Source organism: Podarcis tiliguerta, assembly GCF_965153285.1.
Source record: "Podarcis tiliguerta genome assembly, chromosome: 3".
Taxonomy (NCBI): domain Eukaryota; kingdom Metazoa; phylum Chordata; class Lepidosauria; order Squamata; family Lacertidae; genus Podarcis; species Podarcis tiliguerta.
This window is the reverse complement of record NC_139536.1, coordinates 23,908,561-23,931,695: the sequence shown is the minus strand read 5'-3', so window position 1 is coordinate 23,931,695 and position 23,135 is coordinate 23,908,561. Positions and strand designations below refer to the sequence as shown.

The 23,135-nt window shown below is 45.7% G+C and overlaps 1 protein-coding gene across 19 annotated transcripts in view; it reads right to left on the bottom strand.

Annotated features, from left to right (window-relative positions):
• The window catches only part of TRERF1 (transcriptional regulating factor 1), a 76,520-nt gene that overhangs the window by 11,520 nt on the left and 41,865 nt on the right, over positions 1–23,135 (bottom strand). For 5 of the 19 annotated variants that reach the window (XM_083432955.1, XM_083432944.1, XM_083432956.1 and 2 more), the window contains 8 exons: positions 17,232–18,902; positions 14,950–15,002; positions 13,678–13,831; positions 12,632–12,949; positions 9,027–9,396; positions 6,429–6,495; positions 2,941–3,080; positions 1,778–1,881 (listed from right to left, as the gene is read on the bottom strand). In XM_083432955.1, the coding sequence (XP_083289081.1) occupies positions 1,778–1,881; positions 2,941–3,080; positions 6,429–6,495; positions 9,027–9,396; positions 12,632–12,949; positions 13,678–13,831; positions 14,950–15,002; positions 17,232–18,644 (2,619 nt within the window). In that variant the 5' untranslated portion in view covers positions 18,645–18,902. The remainder of the gene's footprint in view (positions 1–1,777; positions 1,882–2,940; positions 3,081–6,428; positions 6,496–9,026; positions 9,397–12,631; positions 12,950–13,677; positions 13,832–14,949; positions 15,003–17,231; positions 18,903–23,135) is intronic. The other 14 variants (XM_083432946.1, XM_083432948.1, XM_083432962.1 and 11 more) reach the window with 11 other exon arrangements.

Here is a 23,135-nt window from a genome sequence, read left to right as displayed (position 1 = left end):
TTGTTCTATGCGCACTAAGAGCTCCTTATACATTATCTCAGCAATCCTTTTTCTTAAAATTTATTTATGATTTCCAGATTTATACATTTCACTATAATTTTACAATCATTTTAACATTTCAAAACTTGCCTTCCTTCCCCCTCTTTCTGCAGTTCCTTAAATTTATTTTTAATACCTTCTGCATATCCAAATTAACTTAATTTGCTCATTTATTCATCTACTTTAAATATATACTCTTATTGCAATAATCCTGCCAATGTTAGATCAGAGCAAAGCCCATCAAGTGCAATGCTCTGCTCTTACAGTGGTTATCTGGATGCCAATGGGAAGCCTACAAACAGGACACAAACTCAGTAACAGCCTCTCTCTTGCACTCCTCAGTGACTGGGACTCAGAGGCACACTGTCTCCAATACCGAGAAAGATATAGTGATGAATAGCCACCAACAGCTTTATCCTCTATGAATTTGTCCAATCCTCATTTAAAGCCTTCCAATTTTCTTCAATAATGTTATCTCTCCAAATTCACTTTCGTTCTCTGCTTTGCATCACTTCCAGATTCATAACCGTCTACGGGCTTCAATTCCCATGAGCCTGTGCTTCCAAAGAGGACCCCATCACTGAGCTATCCTGGTAACATTTAGGAAGCTTAGATGTAGCAAACCAAAATACCATGGTAAATGCAATGCACTGGACAAAAAGACAACAAAGGAAACGTGAAAAGGAATTATAGCTCTCAGAAGGACACAGGTGGTGCTGTGGTCTAAACCACCAAGCCGCTTGAGCTTCCTGATCAGAAGGTTGGCGGATCGAATCCCCACGATGGGGTGGGCTCCCGTTGCTCTGTCCCAGCTCCTGCCTACGTAGAAGTTTGAAAGCACACCAGTGCAAGTAGATAAATAGGTACCGCTGGCCACATGACCCAGAAAGCTGTCTGTGGACAAACGCCGGCTCCCTCGGCCTGAAAGCGAGATGAGCACCACAACCCCATAGTTGCCTTTGACTCGACTTAACCGTCTAGGGGTCCTTTACCTTTTTTACCTTTACAGCAGCTGCACATTAAGAATGTGTGAGAGAGAGATTTAAAAACATGGGCGGCAGGGGAGAATATTAGTTCTGACTCAGCAAGGGATACCCATGTATTCAAACCACCTTAATAGTAGTACATTGCTGATGCACATCCTTATCTGCAAAAGGATGGTTTCTCAAGACACTAATGAACATGTTGGACTATTTTGGGATGGAGATGGTGCTGCACAACCCCATTCTAATGGAACAACCTTTTGCACGAGATACACCTGTTCATTCTCTGACCATTTTTAAATGGACCTCAGACCCAGGATGTTCTGTGTGATTTTAGTTGATGCTGGTTTTGCATTTTGTATTCCACGAGTATGATTTTAACTACTGTTGATTTGGAGTTTTACTGTAATTCTGCCATTTTAGTTTACTGTATTTTAAACAAGCATCATCCAGGGTTTTTTTTTTTTTTTTAACAATCAAACAGTGTATAAACATTATGAAATAAGCAAGTCAACTGACGGTCTTGAATGTTTTTCTAAAGAAAGGCAAGGTATGTGTTTTTTAATGAACAAATAAAAACTAGGAATAATAAAATAAAAGCTTTCTTTTGGGAAATAAAAGTGGTGGGCGCCAGAGTGAGGCTAAATTTTCCCAATTAGTCACTGGAAAAAGCTTGCTTGTGCCCGGTTTCCTCATGAAGCCTGTTACACATATTTTAACACATATTTGGGAGAAGATAAACAAGCTGCTCTTACCATTACGTCTCCTTTAGCCTCAAAGAGAGAATGCAAGCCATACTCAAGGTTGGTTCCCCCACCAGTCAAGACACTTGAACAACACAGATTTAAAAGGCTGGTCACTGTAAGAAAACAATTCAAAACAGCATTGTCAAACCTGTCCAATATTCAGCCTGTAAGCAAAAACATAAATCTGAAAGGGTCATAAAGTCAGCACAACTCTTCTAATTCTTACAAGCTCAGATTTTCATTTTGAGAAAGTTGGAACAGAAAACCAGTGGAACCTTGATTCTCGAACTTAATCCATCCCAGGAGTCTGTTCGACTCCCGAAACTGTTTGAAAACCAAGGCTGCAGGGGCTTCCTGCACTCAAGCGGAAGCCGCGTTGATTGTTTGGCTTCTGAAAAATGTTCGCAAACAGGAACACTTACTTCTGGGTTTGCGGCATTTGGGAGCCTAAACGAGCGAGTAGCAAGGCGTTTGAGTACCAAGCTACGACTGTACCAGACAAGTCTTTCAGAGGGGGTGGCCGGACGCATATATAGGCTGAAATGCAACTACCAGCATTATTTTAAACACTGGGGAATATAATATTGCTTTTACCTGTTTTATGGGTTTTTATATTGTATTTTGTACAGCACTTAGACACTCTTAAATATTAATTAAGCTATTTAGAACAGCTAACAAAATAAAATAAAATAAAAACAGGTGGCAACCGTTTTGCGTGGGGGTTCTGTTCTGAGTGTCCCCCCCCCCCCACACGTGTTGGCAGTCACATGTTGCTTGGATGAATGTAAAATGGTCTCACTGCCTGTATCAGTAATAATTTTTATCAGATTTATATGTTGTCCTACAACCCGCAAGGTTCTCAGGGTCATACGTGACAAAATAAATGTTCAAATAAATATGAAAACTATATAAACTATATAAATAAGGCGAAAAACTCCTATGGGTTGAAGGAAAAGGCACATTTTGAGCTGTGTCGAAGTGGTGATCAGGCTAAAGGACAGCAAGAGGTGTTATTCTGCACAGATACACAACAAGTCATGTGAAGGTCAGTACCCATTTAATGAAGTGATGACTTTTATGCCATAAGACACAGAGGTGGAATGATAAACCGGGACAGGACACTTGGCAGAGATGCTTAGATCAGTTGCAAAGGGGGTTAGAAAACACAGTACCTCTTTGCTGAATATCTTCATCTTCCAGTTCTGGCCCTGGTTTCCAAACTAAAGTTGCCATGTGATCCTCTTCCCCCACCAACGCTCTGTCTTCAAGTTCAGGAATATCGGCTTGGAATCTCGATCCAATATTGATATGCCTGAAAGCATATAAAGAAACTTCATCTCTTCCCCATTTCACCCACTCACCAAAATTTGGCGTTGAGGTTTGGTGGGCAAACTACTGTGGTTAAAGCGTTGGACTAGGGCCTGGAAGACCAGGGTTCAAATCCTCACTTAGCCAGGAAACTCACTGGGTGACCCTGGGCCAGTCACTAACTCTAAACCAAACCTACCTCACAGAGTTGTTGTGAGGATAAAGAGGAGGAGGGGGAACCACGTATGTCACTGTGAGATCCTTGGAGGAAAGATGGAATATACCCATGCCATAGGTAAAGGTAAAGGGACCCCTGACCATTAGGTCCAGTCGTGGCCAACTCTGGGGTTGTGGAGCTCATCTCGCTTTACTGGCTGAGGGAGCCGGCGTACAGCTTCCGGGTCATGTGGCCAGCATGACTAAGCCACTTCTGGCAAACCAGAGCAGCACACGGAAACGCCGTTTACCTTCCCGCCAGAGCAGTACCTATTTATCTACTTGCACTTTGACGTGCTTTCACACTGCTAGGTTGGCAGGAGCAGGGACCGAGCAACCGGAGCTCACCCCATCGTGGGGATTCGAACCGCCGACCTTCTGATCAGCAAGTCCTAGGCTCTGTGGTGTAACCCACAGCGCCACCTGCGTCCCATGCCATATCGGTCTGAAAACAGGATACACTCCGCCCTGCTTAACCTGACTTGTATAAAACCTGAGTGGAGTCTATTGTTGCACTCTTAAAAGTACCATCGTTTAAGAAATCTGCTTTTAGCGGTGTGGACTATATTTGGGGGCAGCTTACATTCAGGCCAATACAGTAATAAACAAACAAACAAACAAACAAACAAACAAACAGGCCCAGACATAGCGTGAAATGTACAATCTGTGAGGAAAAGCAAGGGACCTCTCAAAATGAAACTTCATCTTAACCTAAGTCTTTAAAACTGTGCCCTTGCCCCAACAGAACTGGGTGATTAAATAGTCACGGAATTCAATGGCAAAGCTCTGTCTTGAGAGAAGAGTTAAGGAGCAGAGTTAGGACAATTCAAATGCTAGCAAACAAGGAAGCTTTAAAAACTGAGCTGTTCCAGTTCTTCACTCTCCAGCCCCCATGTGGACTTTTTAAACAGATATAATTGTAACGAAAAACAATATGAATAAAATGCAATTGTGATGTGAGGCGGAAAGGAATTCCCATCTTGGCTATTATCTGCCAAGCAACCAGTTGAAAATGGTTATGTATGCTTAGTTTAGCTGAACGTTGTTCCATTAATAGTTAAGCTGAGTGAGAGAGGGATTTTATTAATGGTTTGAAAAGCTTAAACATGGTGCCCAATGAGTGCGAGGTTTTACGAGCCCTCAAGGAGCAATCTGGGTCTTCGACTACATCAGTTTGCCACACAGAGGGATGGGAAGCGTAAGGGTCACTAAACATGGGAAAGAATACATTCCTCTGGGGTATTTAAAGTGTCAATTCCATATGCTTCATTTTGAGCTTAAAGATACCTCCTCCCCCATCACCTCTGATTGAGCTATTTACAGTGGTACCTCGGGTTACAAACACCTCGGGTTACAAACACTTCGGGTTACAAACTCCGCTAACCCGAAAGTAGTACATTGGGTTAAGAACTTTACCTCAGGATGAGGACAGAAATCATGCGGTGGCGGCGCAGCAGAAGCGGGAGACCCCATTAGCAAAAGCGCACCTCAGGTTAAGAACAGTTTCGGGTTAAGAACGGACCACCGGAACAAATTAAGTTTGTAACTTGAGGTACCACTGTATATTGGTTGAAGAATGCAAAACATTGCACGGGGGTTCTTTTACACGAAAAGTACCACCTCAGAGATCACCCTCTCTGCATGACCAGGGCACCACACCAGATATAATTGTTCTTGAAACTCAGGGGTCCTTCCAGAAGTAGTTTCTGAAGCAACATAAGAAGCTGCAGTTGTTGTTTAAAAAAAATAAATTTTCAAGGCAAACTACTGGCAGCGTTCACATGTCACACTAAGCCATGCTTAGCGGTTTTTACCAAGAACAGGCAGATCGCTTCTGTTTTCCACCTCGCTCAGCAACAAACCCCAATCCCTGGCTTAGTGTTACATCTGAGACAGGGATCATGGTTAGTTTCACTCCCCAACACAGCACAATGTTAAGTGTTAAATCCAAACCAGAAACCAGGGGTCATGGCTTGTTCCTTCCACTAGGGGAAGAAGTGAGGCTGAAGCAACCTCTGCATTCATGGCAAACCATTAACTATGGCTTACTGTGAACATGTGAACTACAGTTGTACCTTGGTTCTCGAATGCTGAAAATCCGGAACTACCGTATTTTTCGCCCTATAGGACGCACTTTTTCCCCTCCAAAAATGAAGGGGAAATGTGTGTGCGTCCTATGGGGCGAATGCAGGCTTTCGCGGAAGCCTGGAGAGTGAGAGGCGTCGGTGCGCACCGACACCTCTCGCTCTCCAGGCTCCAGGAAGCTATCCGCAATCCTTGCGCACCTGGGGGGAGTTCCCCTGGGCGCGCAAGGCTTGCGGGCGGCAGCCTGCAGCGCGGAACACGGGGCGCGCTTCGGAGGACTCCCCGTGCTTCGCGCAAGTGCCGGCAAGCCTCGCGCACCGGGGGAGAACTCCCCCCCGGCGCGCAAGGCTTGCGGGCGGCAGCCTGCAGCGCGGAACACGGGGCGCCCTTCGGAGGACGCCCCGTGCTTCGCGCAAGTGCCAGCAAGCCTCGCGCACCGGGGGAGAACTCCCCCCCGGCGCGCAAGGCTTGCGGGCGGCAGCCTGCAGCGCAGAACACGGGGCGCCCTTCGGAGGACGCCCCGTGCTTCGCGCAAGTGCCGGCAAGCCTCGCGCACCGGGGGAGAACCCGGCGCATGGGGCGCCCTGCAGCAGAGCGCCCTGGCGCCAGGCAGACATCGGCCAGCCCCACAAGGTCGGGGGACAGCGGGGAGGCGCAGCGCCGCCATCCCACTGTTCCCCGACCTGGTTTTGGGGGGGAAATAAAGGGAAAATTTTTTTTCCTTTATTTCCCCCCCAAAAAAGTAGGTGCGTCCTATGGGACGGAGCGTCCTATGGGACGAAAAATACGGTAAGTGTTCCAGTTTTTGAATGCTCTTTGGAACCCGAACATCCGGTGTGGCTTCTGATTGAGTGCAGAAAGCTCCTGCAGCCAATCAGAAGCCGCGTCTCAGTTTTTGAATGTTTTTGGAAGTCGAATGGACTTCTGGAACGGATTACGTTTGAGAACCAAGGTACGACTGTACTAGACCCAAGATGCTTTGGATCACATTCAGCTTATAAAACTACAGTGGCTACCAAGTGATGTCTGAATACATGAGACTAGTTCTTACGGTTCTATGTCAATGGTCTGTTCTCCAGGTCCTGGGGTGATTGGGACACTGACTCCATCAACACTATCTGTAAGAAAAACAAGAATACGTCATTCTGTGTGCAGGCAGGCATTCCCTTCACTAGTACAGATTTGCATCTTTCTGGGGGAAAACTAACAGAAAACAAAACTTATTCGGGACAAAGGGTTGTATCCAACTAAGTAGAAACACTGAAATTAATTGACCCGAGTTAGTCAGAGCCATTGATTTCAATTGGTCTACTCTGAGTAGAACCAGCACTGGATACAACCCACTGACTGCCTGAACCATAGCTCAAGGATAAGAATACGCATTTCCATACAGATACTCCTAGGTTCAATCTCTGGGCTTTCCAATTAAATATAATAAATAATAATAATAATAATAATAATAATAATAATAATAATAAATTTTATTTATATCCCGCCCTCCCCAGCCGAAGCCATGCTCAGGGAGGCTAACAACAATAAAACAGTACAACGCAACAAAACACTCTAAAATCCTTCATTATAAAATTAATTCAAATCAAACCACTGGCAACCATTGGGCCAGGGCTCCGCGAAGATTGCCGAAGGAGTGAGTCAGGCTGTGCCCTGGCCAAAGGCCTGGTGGAACAGCTCTGTCTTGCAGGCCCTGCGGAAAGATGTCAAGTCCCGCATGGATAAAGATAGCAGGGAATGGGGAAAAGCCTCTCCCTGAGATCCATCAAAGTAGACAGGGATGGCAAATCTGTGACCTTCAAGAAGTTACTGGACTAAAACTCCCATCATCCCTGGCTATTGGCCATGCTGGCTGCGGCCGATGGGAGTTGGAGTCCAACAAAATCTGATGGCCACAGGTTCTTAAGAAAGATTTGTATGTTCGGCGGCATCTATATATATGACTAGAATGAACTTCACACTTGAGACTATTTTGTAAAAAAATATTGCGAGTTAAAACTGCTAAAGAAATTACTCAAGGCCACAAGCAAGTAAAATTATTCTGCACTGATGAAATGGGGGGGGGGGGGAGGATTGTTAAACCATTGTGTAACTATGGTGAAAACTGCCCCACTGCAAACTAGTGAAGGTTGTACAAACGGAACAATGTATGTCTGCCCCCTTTGAACATTATCTGCTATCTTCATCTCTGCATGGTACTCCAGAACCCGAGGTCTAAGAACATACACCTTTTTTTGCACACACCTTTCATCCAGACAGTTCTCATGACAAGAACCTAAGTGGAAATGACATCATGGCCCCCATGCTCAAGAAGCCCCACCTGGTCCACAGGGCTGATAAGAGACCAGTGCAAATCCACACCAGGATGGGGAGTTTGAAGAGGCCAAACACAACCATTAACAATTGTACACAATGCATCTTTGTTGCTGGACTATACCACATGAGGTTGCAAGTGAAGGGGCTGGGGTTCAAAAGTTTGAAGGCTCCTTTGTGTAAAAACCTCCCTAGCAGGTCAGAGAGAAGACGAGGCTAGAACCCTTTTTTCTAGAGAAATAGGTGCCAGTACTCATCATGAAGTTGTTACACAAAGAGCCACACCTTTTAACAACAACAAAAAGAGGTGCTGCTGCTGGGTACCCTTGAGTACCCCCTGGGGGGGAAAGCACTGGCTTTGACTAGAAATTCTAGTTTTGTATATGCAAGCTATTTGCTGTTGTTGTTTTTTAGCATGAGTGACCATTTATATATTCTACCTCCCCCCTGAAGCCTCAAGTGGTACAGTTCATCAACAGATATACAGTGGCACCTCGGGTTAAGTACTTAATTCGTTCTAGAGGTCCGTTCTTAACCTGAAACTGCTCTTAATCTGAAGCATCACATTAGCTAATGGGGCCTCCTGCTGCCACTGGAGCACGATTTCTGTTCTCATCCTGAAGCAAAGTTCTTAACCCGAGATACTATTTCTGGCTTAGTGGAGTCTGTAACCTGAAGCATATGTAACCCGAGGTACCACTGTATTATGTGGGGCAAATGATCATGTAGCCCAATCCTAAAATGGATTGGATGGATTCCAGGAGCAAATGGAGGAGTCTTTCAGGGTGGCATGTTCCTGGGGATATTCTACAATCCCTCCTCTTCGGACACGTGTGGGCAAGAGAGAAACTGCTATCCGAGTGACTGCAAAATAAAATGCCGTGTGATTTAAAAACCAGCACTGTGCTATACAGAAGTGAGGCAAAGTCATCAGCATGGAAACTGGGTAAGTTTACAGCAGTGGTTCCTAAACTTTCTCCCCCGTGGACCACTTGAAAATTGCTGGACCACTTGAAAAAATGGCCTTGGCAGAACACTTAATTTCTGCCTGTTGTGGCGACTGCAATGCACTGGGGATAGATACCGTATGATTTTTAACTGTCCTTTAATGGCTTGGCTTACATTTAATTGCATTCCACAGAATCTGCATCGTGATACAGTAAAATGAAATGCAAGAAATAAAACGTACGACAAAACACAGCTAAAAATCAATATGTGTACTCCATATGGACATGTCATGAACCACCTGTAAGCAGCTCACATACCACAGGTGGTCCATGGACCACAGTTTGGGACCCCCTGGTTTACAGTGCATCATCATACTTACTAGATCGACAGAGAAGCATCCGGGGTGTGGGTGTCAAAGGTGTGAGCGGCAGCTGGGGGTGAGACGCACCATGAGCGGATGTGATAACGCTGCTGAAGAGGCCAGATCCATGACGTACCGGGCTGAGCATGGGGGGTGGGGTGTAAGGAGGGGGGTCGTGAAGGCTGTCAATCAGGTGGTCTCCTAGAATGCGGGGAGAGCGAAGCTGGCTTTGGTACAGCGTCGCGCCCAGGTGGGATGCAGCGAGGTTGTAAGAAGGTGGTGGTATGAACAGAGGCTCAGGTCTGTGGCGGTATTTTTTCTTGTCTTGAAACGGTTTGAAGCTTTCTTCAGAGTTGGCCGTGCTCTGGTGCTGTTTTCTGTTGAGGTCCTGAATGGAAGGTTTTCAGCATTCAGACAAGACGTAACATGGGCAAATTGCATCATGCACTTGGGAGTCAAAAACCGGACACAAAAACCTGAACCAACTCATGAGCCTCTATGAACCAGCCTATATTTTGACATCAATGAGGTGACACCCTAAAACAACCTCAACCATTTTTTTTCTTTGGTTGACAGCTAAGAAGTGGGCTTCCACCCACCTTCCCTCAGTTCTTCAATGGTCTGGCAAAGTGTGGGATTTCCCCAGTGGTGAAATGATTAGCAAACTTAAGTTAAAATGGGCCATGCTAAACCAGAGACCTCCATATGTACATTGGCAGCCTGACAGGGATCTTGACAGATCCGCAGAACAGCCCCAGCCATGTATGTATACTCAAAGTCTTGCAATTTCAGTCTCCAACTTATCTTTGATATTTATTTCCACTATCAAATGTGTTCATGAAACCATGCTTCAGCTCATCATTAGTCTTTAACTTGCTTTATTGGCATGTATGATACTGATTTTATGACCTGTGCTGCAGACCTCATTTCCTGCTTATTTTACGTATAGGCTCCAGATGTTTTAACTGATACCATCCTCATTTATTTGCACATATTTCATTATTTAGAGAGAAAAGATGATGAACTACTAAATCAAAGAGCAAACAATTGACCAAAGCATATCTAAAATCCATAAAAACTGAAAGACAAATATACACACAATAATCATCTTTAAAACATGGATAAAAAGAATCAATTTTAAAATAAATCAATACAGGAAACTAAATTGCATTTGGCTGGCTTGTTGATATGAAAAAGCTTTCAGCAAGCACCAAAGTGGTACGCTGCTTATGCTCTAAGTTTGCTTTCCTGAAGATAAATATGTGGGTGTTTTTGTTGTTGTTGTTAAAACTTCCCATTTTCAGAAAAAAAAGTAAGAGTGGAATCCTAACCTCTGCCTGCCCCTAAAACCAATGGAGTCAGGATGGTGTCCTGGTGCATTTCTGCTGACCTCCACATGTGGAGAGAAGCATAAGCAGCTGAGAAACCCCCAGCTATGCAGAGGAGGAGGAGGAGTTTGGATTTGATATCCCGCTTTATCGCTACCCGAAGGAGTCTTAAAGCGGCTAACATTCTCCTTTCCCTTCCTCCCCCACAACAAACACCCTGTGGGGTGAGTGAGGCTGAAAGACTTCAAAGAAGTGTGACTAGCCCAAAGTAAAGCAGTAGCTGCCTGTGGAGGAGCGGGGAAGCGAACCCGGTTCACCAGATTACGAATCAACTGCTCTTAACCACTACATCACACTGGCCACACTGCCAACCATAATCCAGGCAGGCAGAAAATCTATTGCCAGTGGTTTTCTTGCTGGTTTCTGCGGGCAGAAAGCTTCACAGGATTGTTCTGAGGGTAAAATATAGAGGGCGGGAGAACCATGTATGTCACTTTGAGCTCTTTCGGAGGAAAGGAGGGATAAAAATGTGGAAATAAATGAATCCCTCCCACAAGAAGCATTACTCAGGGCAAAATGGGGACGAGAACACTAAGCTCCCTACCCCTCAACCGCTACCCCCCTGCACGAGTTGGAGGTCAAACATCTGAAGCAGGGAGCTTCCAGGACTCAGGGGGGCTCCCTCTGAGATTCAGACAATGCCACGAACTCACAGTGGTTGACAAGCATGGCAACTGAGGGGGACTGAGCTTAGTGCACTCATCCCTGCTCCCCCCACCCACATTCACACTGGGGAGTCGACTCCCCAAAGGTGATTTGTGTCCTTGAGAATTCACACAAAGATATCTACAATCTGCTTTTGGGGGGGGGTGTGATTGTATGTATAGAGAGGAAAGGAAGGAGGAGACTAATTAAGTCCTTCACAATACCTGCTGGAGTATATTATTCTTACAATAATAATTAGGCGATAAAGGCTATTTATCTGCAGGAGACAATATTAGGCAAAATCCCACTCAGCCCTGCTCCCACATTATTAAAGAAGAAAATGGTTTCGAGCAACATTAAAAACAAACAAGCACAAATAACACTGATAGGCAATAAATCCCTCTGCCTTTTTTTGGAGGAGGGAAGTAAAGCTTCCCATTTAGGAATATTGGGACAATCCAGAAAGAAAAGGCTGCTTCTGCCTGAACTGGAAGAGACCAGGGTACCCGTCAGGGCTGGGTGATTTATCATCCAAAACTGAAATCCATATTGTGATATTGGTTTCATAATTTTTGACCTGGCAATATATCACGAATCATGATATGTGTGTGTGTGTGTGTGTGTGTGTGTGTGGGATGAGTAATTACATCAGGCATAGACAAACTCGGCCTTCCAGATGTTCTGGGACTACAACTCCCATCATCCCTGACCACTGGTCCTGTTAGCTAGGGATGATGGGAGCTGTAGTCCCAAAACATCTGGAGGGCCAGGTTTGCCTATGCCTGAAATATATATATATTAGAAGACATCTGAAGGCAGCCCCTTATAAGGAAGGTTTTTACAGTTTGATGTTTTTCTATATTTTAATATATGCTGGAAGCTGCCCAGAGTGGCTGGGGCAACCCAGTTGGATGGGCAGGGTACAAATAATTATATTATTATTCTTGATTATGATGATGATGATGAACATCATCATAAATCACAACATGGAAAAAATTGTGAAGCCAGCCAATACCTCTACATAGCTCCATACATGGCAATGTATCGGTATATCATGACATTTAGCTGGTGATATATCACGATGTTGAAATCCAGGAATCGCCCAGTCCTAGTACCCAGTATTGGGACGCGGGTGGCACTGTGGGTTAAACCACAGAGCCTAGGACTTGCCGATCAGAAGGTCAGCGGTTCAAATCCCTGCAACGGGGTGAGCTCCCGTTGCTCTGTCCCAGCTCCTGCCAACCTAGCAGTTCGAAAGCAGGTCAAAGTGCAAGTAGATAAATATGTACCGCTCTGGTGGGAAGGTAAACGGCATTTCCGTGCGCTGCTCTGGTTTGCCAGAAGCGGCTTAGTCCTGCTGGCCACATGACCCAGAAGCTGTACGCCGGCTCCCTTGGCCAATAAAACGAGATGAGCGACGCAGCCCCAGAGTCGGCCACAACTGGACCTAATGGTCAGGGGTCCCTTTACCCTTACCTAGTATTGCATATGTCCAAACAGGGATGATGTTTAACAGGAAGCACTTTTTTAAAAAATGCAGAGGGATTCACGAGGCACCCCTAGCACAGTTAGTAGGAAGAGAACACTCACAGAGGACAAGCAGGGGCTGGCCACGTTAGGGGAGCATGGCGGAGAGCAAGTCATCCTCACAAGAACGGGCATCTCATCATCTGAGACAGGCTTATCTTTAAGCACGGCGCTGCTGTCAGCGGCCTGCTTGCCGGGATCAGGTGACAGCAGCTTAACGGGTACCGACACAGGCATGACGATGGGGACGAAGCTCTCCGCCTCGGAGGGCAGCTGCTCCTGCTGGTGTTGGCGCTGGGGCTGCGGCAGGCTCTCCCCTTCGTCCTGTGCAGACAACCAAAGGCATTCAGCCTCAACCGTGGACTGCTCCCAACTAGAACACTAAAAGGCAGCACAGACAACAAATAAAAGAGTCTTCTGGTACTCTCAAGGTTAGCCAGCTGATGGAGGCATTGGCCAATGTGGGCTGGAGCCCACTATGTGGCGGATCTGTCAAGTCTCAGTATGCGGCAGGGGGTCAACACCGCAACTTCTCTGGAAAACTTCTCTGGAAACTTCTCTGGAAAACACAGCATGAAATGTGGCACGTGCACATCCCAGGCAGAAGAAACGCCCCAGGACAGAACAGAAAGTATACTCAGGTGAGGCAAGTGGAGAAAATCCCTGTTTTGGGGGCAGGGGTTATTGGTTTGTCGTCATTCTTATTTTTGTTATGTATTTTGTGGGTTTTACATTGTAATTTTATGTTTTGAGTTCTACAAATGAAGGGTGGTATACAAATTTAATAAATAATAATAATAATAATGGTGTCATAAGGCGGCGTCGAGGTGTGTTCACAGCGAGGAGCCCCTGTCACTTGGAGGCTAGCCAAACCTTGCGCCTCAGAATAGCTCTCAGGTCTACATGACATCAGACATTGACAGATCTCCATCGATGGAGAATGAACATACTAGAAAACGAAACTGGAGAAAGACACATTTCCTTGACAATAGCAGGATCAGATTGAGAATCACTGTCTTTTTTTTAAAAAGGAAAATTGCAAAGCAAAGCAAGCAGCGAACTTTAGTAAAAAAGGGTGAAGGCCATACAGCAAAACACCACAGTGTTACCTGTCTGAAGGCAGGAGATGCCCGTATCCCTCCATGAGACCTCATGTGGCCATTTAGGGCTGGCAAACTCTTAAATTCCTTCAAGCATACAGTGCATGTGAGTTTGCTCTTTGTTTCAGATCTCTCACTATGAGTTTCTTTATCGTGAATGCTGCTGCAGAAAGGAAGGAGAGACACGTTTTGATGAGAATGTTCCCAAATACATTTTAATCCAGCCACATACATGTACTCCTAAAAAATAATAATCACAGATTCTCTCTCTGACAGGGCCAGCTCAAGACATTTTGCTGCCTGAAGTGAAGCTCCAGGTCTACTCTAGAGCAGGGGCAGGCAGAAAATAGATGGGGATCTGCTGGCAGATGTTCAGTAGACTGGCATGAGGTTCTGACTCCCAAATGTCTAACAGAAACCTTCCCTGCTGAGTCCTGACCATAAGTTAGGCTGCTGAGAAAAAGAGATTGGTGGGGAAACAGGTGTACATTTATTAACCTGGGCTGAGGGTGTGCTTGTGTTGAATTCTTACTGTGCATCCACCCTTCAGAAGCATTATTTTGCACCTAGCTTTGAATAGTTCTAGTAAACAAAAAAAAGCAGATCCTGCGAGTCTGCCCACCCCTAATCTAAGGAGCCATTTTTTCCTCAGAAAGGAGCCATTTTTTCCTCAGAAAAACATCCACTGTCAGAATCAATTCTGTGAGCAAGTGCTTTTTTTCTTTTTTTTTAAGCAATCTTCTCACAAAAAAACTATTTTTGAGTGAGGATTAATGAAATTTCTCCTTCAAATGCTGAAAGTGCTTGCCGTTTATTACCGTTGTGAGGTTTTAACAGGTTGGCCCTGATCCAATTCACGGCTAGTGAAAAGGTGAAGAGCAGACAAGTGTTAACTCAAGGGTCACTTTTATGCTTTTATGCAAAATGTTCCATCCAGTGCCATTTTCCTAGAAAAAGAGGTGCCAGAATTTACAACGAACACCTCCATTGTTCTCTTAGAATGGCAATGACGCCCACCTGAGAGGTGCCAGAAATGAGTTCCGGAGAGTTCTGGCTGGTTCCATCACTAAATTAGTCCCATGGGCCACAGACTGAGGAAGGAACAGGCACCAAAACCATTACGTCAAAGATTGGTAGAGTAAGTACCTGATGCTTCAGAGCTCTAGAAGATTCCACTACATGGCCAATAAACACACAGGTGGACTTGCATGAGGCTACTATTTGAGGACTTTTGAAAAAACTAAAGTTAAGAATACATATGTAGCTATAGCATAAATATACCTTTGCTCAGGGGAAACTGACTGGCGTCTTCCATCAGGCAGATGGACCTGCTGCTAAAGGAAGAGATGAAAATACTGGTATATATCAGCATGCTGAAGAATCATCTATCTAGACTCACACACATGTAATGACTCATTCAAATAATCATTTAAAGAGTTTCCCGCAACCTCCCCTGCCCATTCACAGATGTGTGAAGGTGAACGATGCTGTTACGCTAGCTGGTCTTATCTAGGGAGATCAGAAGGTCCCAACAGCTATGAAAGTGGAAGTTGCCATTGTGTTTCCTTATTTGCCCCGGGTCCAATGGAAATCAGTCTAGCAAATATGATCAGTACTCACTGTTGCTGTTGCTTTCAGCCCACAAATTACACATAAATGATCACGCCTGCATTGTGTTTCCTTTGCACTGAAATATTTGGGCTGGAATAATTTAGTGACATCCTAATTAATGATGTGAACTGTGTAAGCTATGCTTAATTCCACCACATCAGACAGCAAGACAAGCTGCAGCAGAATGGAAACAGTGCTGCATGCAGTAAGTATAGGGCAGAACAGGGGGGGAAATGCCATCTTACATCCCTAGTTATGTCCCATCCGCAATGATGTGTATATTTGTGAAGCCCCTGACCAGCTGCACATTTGGTGCTAGTGTGAAGGAGCTGTATGCACACACAAATGTACATGAATAGAGAGAACATCCAGGGGGAATCATGTGAAGCATACAGCCGCTTGCCTTGGCTTGGCTTGCAGAGACAGACTGTAGCTGCTGCATGTATTGATGGCGGACTGACCCTGTTCCCCCTTCAACACGTGAGGGGTGCTCATTTGAATATGTATACCTGAAGGAGCGTCTCCATCCCCATCATCCAGCCTGGACACTGAGGTCCAGCGCTGAGGGCCTTCTGGCGGTTCCCTTGCTGCAAGAAGTGAGGTAACAGGGAACCAGACAGAGGGCCTTTTTGGTAGTGGCGCCCACCCTGTGGAATGCCCTCCCAGCAGATGTCAAGGCAATAAACAACTATTTTACTTTAAAAAGACAACTGAAGGCGGCCCTGTTTAGGGAAGTTTTTAATGTCTGACGCTGTATTGTTTTTAATATTCGGTTGGAAGCCGCCCAGAGTGGCTGGGGAAACCCAGCCAGATGGGCGGGGTATAAATAATAAATTATTATTATTACTATTATTAAAAGTTTTTCTAGCATTGCACAAAGAAGCCAGAACCTTTGTAGAAAATTGTTTATGCTTGCAGAGAACTTTCAGCACTCTGCCACCTCCTTTAGCTGCCTGCACAAACCAGGTCTAAATGGGATGCAGTCTGGGACTTGTGAGAGGGGACAAAGCCTGTCTCATACCCCAGACAATGGGTTTACAGGGGCTGCATGGGGAATATTACTGTGGGAGCAAAATGTTCCCCCTTCCACCTGTGGTCGGTTTGGCTTCCACTAACAGAGACCCCATGGTGATAATTAATCTTTGAATGCAGAATGCTGCTGAATTCTCCACTTGGGGAGCTCTGTAATATAATATATATAGACCCTCCACTAATTCATATCCCAGCCATCAGAACTATGGGCATTTTTTCTAGTTTAGCAACATGTTGCCTATTTGGGAGAGGGGTAGGTATACAGTGCTAATGAATGCCAAGTAGTTACCTGACTGACCGCTTCTCCTGAAAAGAACATGCCTGGACCTTGCAAGTGTAATCTGAAGCCCTTCCCTACATGCTACCGCCAAGAGAGGCTCAGAGGGTGGAAACGATGGACAGAGCCTTTTAGTTGTAGCCCCTCTGCCTGTGGGAATGTCCTCCCAAGTGAGGCCTGCTAGCACTGACACCAGGTAAAGACTACCCTCTCTTCACCAGGGCGTTTAATGGAATTTGACACAGCCAGGTCAAGGTTTTCCTGCAGCCAATCAGAAGCTGCAATTTGGTTTTCGAACATTTTGGAAGTCAAATGGACTTCTGGAACGGATTCCGTTCGACTTCCAAGGTACAACTGTAGTTGTTTATTTCCTTGACATCTGATGGGATGTTCCACAGGCAGGTGTCACTACCGAGAAGGCCCTCTGCCTGGTTCCCTGTAGCTTTACTTCTCGCAGTAAGGAAACTGCCAGAAGGCCCTCGTAGCCGGACCTCAGTGGCCAGGCTAATAAGTTGTGGATTCACCAAACTGTTGTGCCAATGGGAGCCTAAAACTTCTGAGGGAATTCCACTTCACACGGCAGAGGCGAATTTGGTTTCTGCTTCTTCCCAAACTCAGATACAGGAAAGAAAGTATTACATACCTGAGGCCACATTGGACCAGGGGACAATGGCTGTGGCCCTTTGCTATCCACGTGGATACCTTCTGGGGGCATCAGAGGTTGCTGAGGGACACCACCAGCGACAGAATTAATGTCCTGCTGAACTGGGCCCTCTGTTCCTTCTGCCAAGGGGAATCCAAGGTGCGAATCCATCAGTGCCTGAGCCTTGTTGTTGCTCTGGTAATGGTTTGGCTGACTGGCATCTCCTGGTGGCGGCTGCTGCTGCTGCTGCTGCTGCTGCTGCAATAAGCTTTGTGAATACAAATGCCTGAAGGGTTGCTGCTGATCTTGATAGAAGTACTGAGGCACTGCTCCCAGCTGAATGAGCTGCACAGAATGACCCCGATCCTGAGAGTACTGATGAGTCTCGTGCAGAGGCTTCTGGTCAGGATCTCTGTGAAAGGCAGGAAGTTGCATTTGCATCTGCTGCTGCTGCTGCAACTGTTGCATCATAGGCTGTATTGAATAATACTGAGCTGTTTGCACTGGGCATTGCCTCTGCTGCTGCTGCTGCTGCTGCTGCTGCTGCTGCTGCTGCAACTCGTGCATTAAAAGCCTATGTTGTCCTTGGTGGGATTGCTGCTGCTGCTGCAGGTAGTATTGATCCTGCTGTAGCTGCTGCGGCAGCAGGTGCTGAGAGTGCATTTGCTGGAAGTGGGCCTGCCCTTGATGCATCGCAGGGTGCATCTGCAGATGGGCTAAATGCTGCTGTTCGTCGTAATAGAGGGGTTGCTGGTGCGCCATCATGTGCATGTGCTGCTTCTGCGGCGTGCCGACAAAACCCTGGTGGACTTGCTGCGGCAGCTGTTGGTATCTCTGCACGGTGGGCTGCTGCTCCACCGCAGGCTTCTGAGACAGCAGCTGCCGAAGGGCGCTGTCGCCAGTGCCGCCCATCGCCGAAGGCTGGATGACCTGAGATACGTTGTTGACTTGGATCCTTAAGTTCTGGTTTGCAAACACTTGGGCAAAGGAGTCCAGCTTATGCAAAACACCACTCGTCATTTTCTGTGGCCTGACCTCGTTGGCTTGGGAACAGAGATGCTCGTATCCGTCAGTTACTTCGCCTTGCCCTGCTGAGCCCCACATGACATTTTGGTTGTTCCTCACTGGGGCGTGGTTCCCAGAACCCAAATGGGCCCAACTGGATTGCCGAGGAGAATCCATCAACCCAAGGGTTTTGGACCCAGCATTCAAAGCTATGTTTTCCCTGGTGTCTTGGGGGAACGATGGGGAGAGCGGAGATTCCTGAGTTGCATCCATGGCTGATGTTCCATAGCTGTGGTTTAACGGTGCAAGGGAATTTAGGTGTTGTTGTTGTTGCTGCTGCTGCTGGTAATACAAGCTTTCGTTGTTGTTGACAACATGGCTCGTTTTGTACATTTGCTGATCTCCCATTTTCTCTCAACAAAAACCATTTAATTTTTTAATTTTTTATTTTTTTAAGAAACCACACACCAAGATCTGTAATCCCTGAGAAATCGTCTGTGAAGTTATTTATTTTTTTGGCTCTTCCATCTGCACTACGGAACTAAATTCTTTCTGAATGGCTGTTCCCCTTTTGAAGCAGAGAATGTTTCATTCCTTCATAAAACGGACTGAAAAAGCATCAGACTTCATTCTAAGAAGATAATATACTCGGCGTACTCTGGACACCTGGGAAGGGAAAGGAAAAAGGTGTAATTGTTTTTATTCTGTTCTGCATACCCTTATCAACTTTCCTTGGGACAAGAGTGCACCTAGCATAGTTAAAACAGAAAAAGGAAAGAAAGAAAGAACACTTGACCCTACGCAAAAGTGCAGGGTTTTTTTAAGAAAAGGTAATTAAATCTGTTATCATTGAGAAAAACATTTCTCTGCTCTTCATTTCTATGCTCTAAATACAACTCCAATGCCACACCCCTAGGATTTCAAATACAATGAATTAGTGGGGTGAGTAGCTGGAATGCGATGAAGAATTCCACTCCCCAAAGGAAATGTCAGGTAATGATCATTGCTCCATCCACTAGCCTTCCCCACCAAAGGATCCCCTTACCTCCCTACGGAATCCCCCAAGAAGCAAGCTATCTGGCTAACAGAATGGAGAGTGCTTCTCCACCTCTTTTCCACAGGGTGTGTCTCAACCTAGAGTTAAGAAAAGCAAACTGCACCCAGCCATCACACTCTCTCCTGCTCCCTCCAGTCTGCCCCAGATTCTGGCTTCCTTCTTCTACCCGTCCCCCACCCCACAATTGTATATGAAGGTCAGAGTAGAGAAGTCTAACATTGCGAAGGCAGTAAGAATGCAAAGGCAGAGAGAGTTAGTGGGGGTGATGTAACATAAAACCTAGAGGTGGTTACAAACATCAGAAGCTGTCTCATGCGGAGTCCACCTAGTTGGTTATCATCTACACTGATTTGCAGTGGCTCTCCTGGGTTTCAGACTGGGGTCTCTCCCAGTCCTACCTGGAGATGATAATGATTCACATTCTGCATGGCAGAGAAGAAACACATTGAAGGTCTACTGGTTAGCTACAGTGTGCAATCTCCAAGAAACCCTTCTGAAGGTTTATTTTTCAAAGAACATTTGGTCTACCATTTGGTCTACCAACTGGCAGACCTTCTTCTGTTGCCCCTGGAAGGTATCCAGAGCAGACACTAGGTCTATCAGCTGGCCACATGGATAAACTTGGTGTCCAAGAAGACCTTACTAAAGTCTGAGTCCAGCTTAGAAACCACACCTATCAATGTGCCCAAAGTTGGCTTTTGGGAAAATCTCTTGCCGCTGTGTGGAGCAGACAACTGGTCTCTCAAATTGTACTGGGCTTACCCTTCTCTCCTTTGAGAAGCTCTCCATTGCTGTTGAAGACCAGAGCTGACACCAACCTATTCACTAGTGGGTAAAGAATGGCCTACAAGAAGCTCTCTGGAAATTTTCCAGATGGGAGACCCACTGAGCCTTATTCTGCAAAGATCAAAGAGTGATGTGCTGAGCCTTGTTCCCTTGTGCCCCAACACCACCACATTTTAACAGGTGCATGCGTGCTAGGCCTCAGCCCGGGATGATCTACTGAAGTCTCCATCACTACCCAGGCCACAGCCTTCTTCTGAAGATACACCCCTCACACAGTGAGGTGGAGAGCAGGAATGAGGCCTTTGGTCCTAACTCTCTCTTGCCACACCCACCAAGGGGGTTCAACTCTCTACTTGTGAAGATTCCTTGCTGCAGATGTTCAGCTCTCACTTTGCAGAGGATGATGGGGACTGGTGATGAGAGACTAACAGAGTGGGAGGGGTCAATGGGCTTCTTCTGCTAATGCATGTCTAATCCTGTGTGTGTGGAAGACTGCAGAGGGCTTGAATGATTCACCAGCACAAACACATTTACAGTGGTGCCCCGCAAGACGAATGCCTCGCAAGACGGAAAACCCGCTAGACGAAAGGGTTTTCCGTTTTGGAGGTGCTTCGCAGGACGAATTTGCTATGGGCTTGCTTCGCAAGACGAAAATGTCTTGCGATTCCTGGGGTTTTCCCCCCGCTCCCTACCCCTTTTATCTAAGGCACTAAGCTGCTAATAGCCTTTTAGCAGCTAACCCGCTAATCCCTTAAGCCTTTAATAGCCGCTAAACCGCTAATAGCGCTAATCCGCTAATGGGCTTGCTTCGCAAGACGAAAAAACCGCTAGACGAAGAGACTCACGGAACGGATTCTTTTCGTCTTGCGAGGCACCACTGTATTTATTTATCCTGCTTATATCCCACCTTCCCTCCAGGAAAGTAGCACACATTGTTCTCCCTCTCCCCATTTTACCCTCAAAATAACCCTGAGAGGTAGGTTAGGCTAAAAGGGTGTGACTAGCCCATGGCCACCCAGTGAGCTTCATGGTTAAGGTAGGATTTGAACCCTGGCCTCCCAGTTCCCAGCCTATAACAGAACCACTATACCACACTGGCTTGCTTAGCAAATCTCAATGTCAAATTTCAGTCCTAAAGCTGGAGTTTTTTTTTGGGGGGGGGGGGAGATTAAATTTAATGTCAGAAGTATTTTCCCTCTTTTAAAGGACCATAGACTACTTCTGACCTCTTCCTTGAAATCAGGCAGTGAGGAAGACTGAAAAGCACAGAGGCTCAGATATTTTCTTGTCTAAGGAATGCTCACTGCAAGAATCTTGAAAACATTTGATTTAGAACAGTTACAGCACTGCAAATGTGATTAAGCTGACGGTCTGAGAAAGAAGGGGAGGAAAAAAATGCAGTTCTTAATATCTTCTTTATTAAAATTTGGGGGGGAAATATTGCTCATCTTCTTTAAATAACCATTGTGGAAACCACAATAAAAGCCCCTCCCTCTACATAAAGGGATAACAGTGTCAAGATATATTTTTTAAAAAACAAAAACCAATGCCATCAATTACTCTGAAATGGGAGGACTATATTAACTTCTCATTAATTACATTTATTCAATTTAATGCAAAAGAGATAATTTCTTATGGACACAATTATTCCCAAAGCAGCCAAGCAATTCTCTTCCATAAATGTCAGCTATTATCTTTTGGCTAAATTGCTTTATTAATTTTTTTTCAAGATACTTCAAATATTTCTCACTGCTGGGAGTCATGCACTAGAGGGGAGAGAAAACTCGGCGCCTGCTTCAAAATGCAAAATGGATTTCGAAAAACGAGGCAAGGTTCAAATTTTAATAGATGCGCAAGATATCAAACATATCGAAAAGGGTATCACAGAGCTGGGAAGGGTGCAGCAATGGGTGACCAAAAGTTATTAAGGAGTTGTAATACCTTCCCTACTAATACTAATAGAGAATACTAATGGGAAGGTTAATACTACTAGTAGTAGCAGTAATATTTGAATTTATATAGCCACCCACCAAACAAATACTCCCTGGCAGCCTATGAACACTACAATGCTCTGTGTGTGTGTGTGATAAGAGTGAAAGAGCGCTTGTCAGACAAAAGTTTCTCTTGTCTTTCCCCTGCACGGTATTTAGGGGTTCCCCCAACCCCCTGCCCAAGCCAATTTTGGGGGCTTGCAGGGGGAAGAGAAGTGGGGGAAGCCCTGCTAGGCCAGCAGAAGTCCTTAATACAAGCTTCTGCTAATAAGACTCATTAGCGGAATCCTGCTCAATAAAAGACGGCCAGGGGTTGGTTGGTTTTTTAATGCTGTTTCTCTTGTAATAAAAAACTGGCTAGATTTCAAAGAAAGGAGAAGAAAAGAAGAACAAATTAAAAGGCCCGAGTGATTGAAAAAGTCTTCATCTGATGCTGAAAGGACACTGGAGAAAGTACTAGGTAACCCTCCCCCTGGGAGGAGGGCATAGCCATGGTACCACTACTGAAACCATCCTCTCCTTGGCTGGCCTCAGGAGCAGGGATTTTGCAGAGGAGCCTAAGACCTACACGGGAGGAGGCAATGTTCCAAGTAACCTGGTCCCAACCTACTTAGGGCTTTATGGGTTAAAACCAGGAAAACCACGGCTTCAAGTCTCGTTATGGCGGAACAAACCACCCGGTTCAGGCATAATGGAAAGCCAGTGTTTCTTGGTTTGCTTATCCCGCACTTGCCACGGAAGGAGCAAATTGGGCAGCGTGCACAAGCGTGCTGTTCATTCTCGACAAACCACAATAAGCCAGAAAGTGTGGCTCATCGTTACATGTGAGCAGAAGAGGTATGCCACTTAAATACCAGTTTTTGAAGGAAACAGTGGGACAGGCCACTGCCTTCGTGCTTGTGGCTTGTGGGCTTCCTGAACGCATCTGGTTAGCCCACGTGGGAAGCAGGAGGCTAGCCAAAATGGGCCTTCAGCAAGGCTATTCCTATGGTTGAAAAAGGAAGTTCGGCATGGTTGATAAAATGCTTAAAGGGTGGGTAGGGAGAGCCTGGCTGATTTTTATTT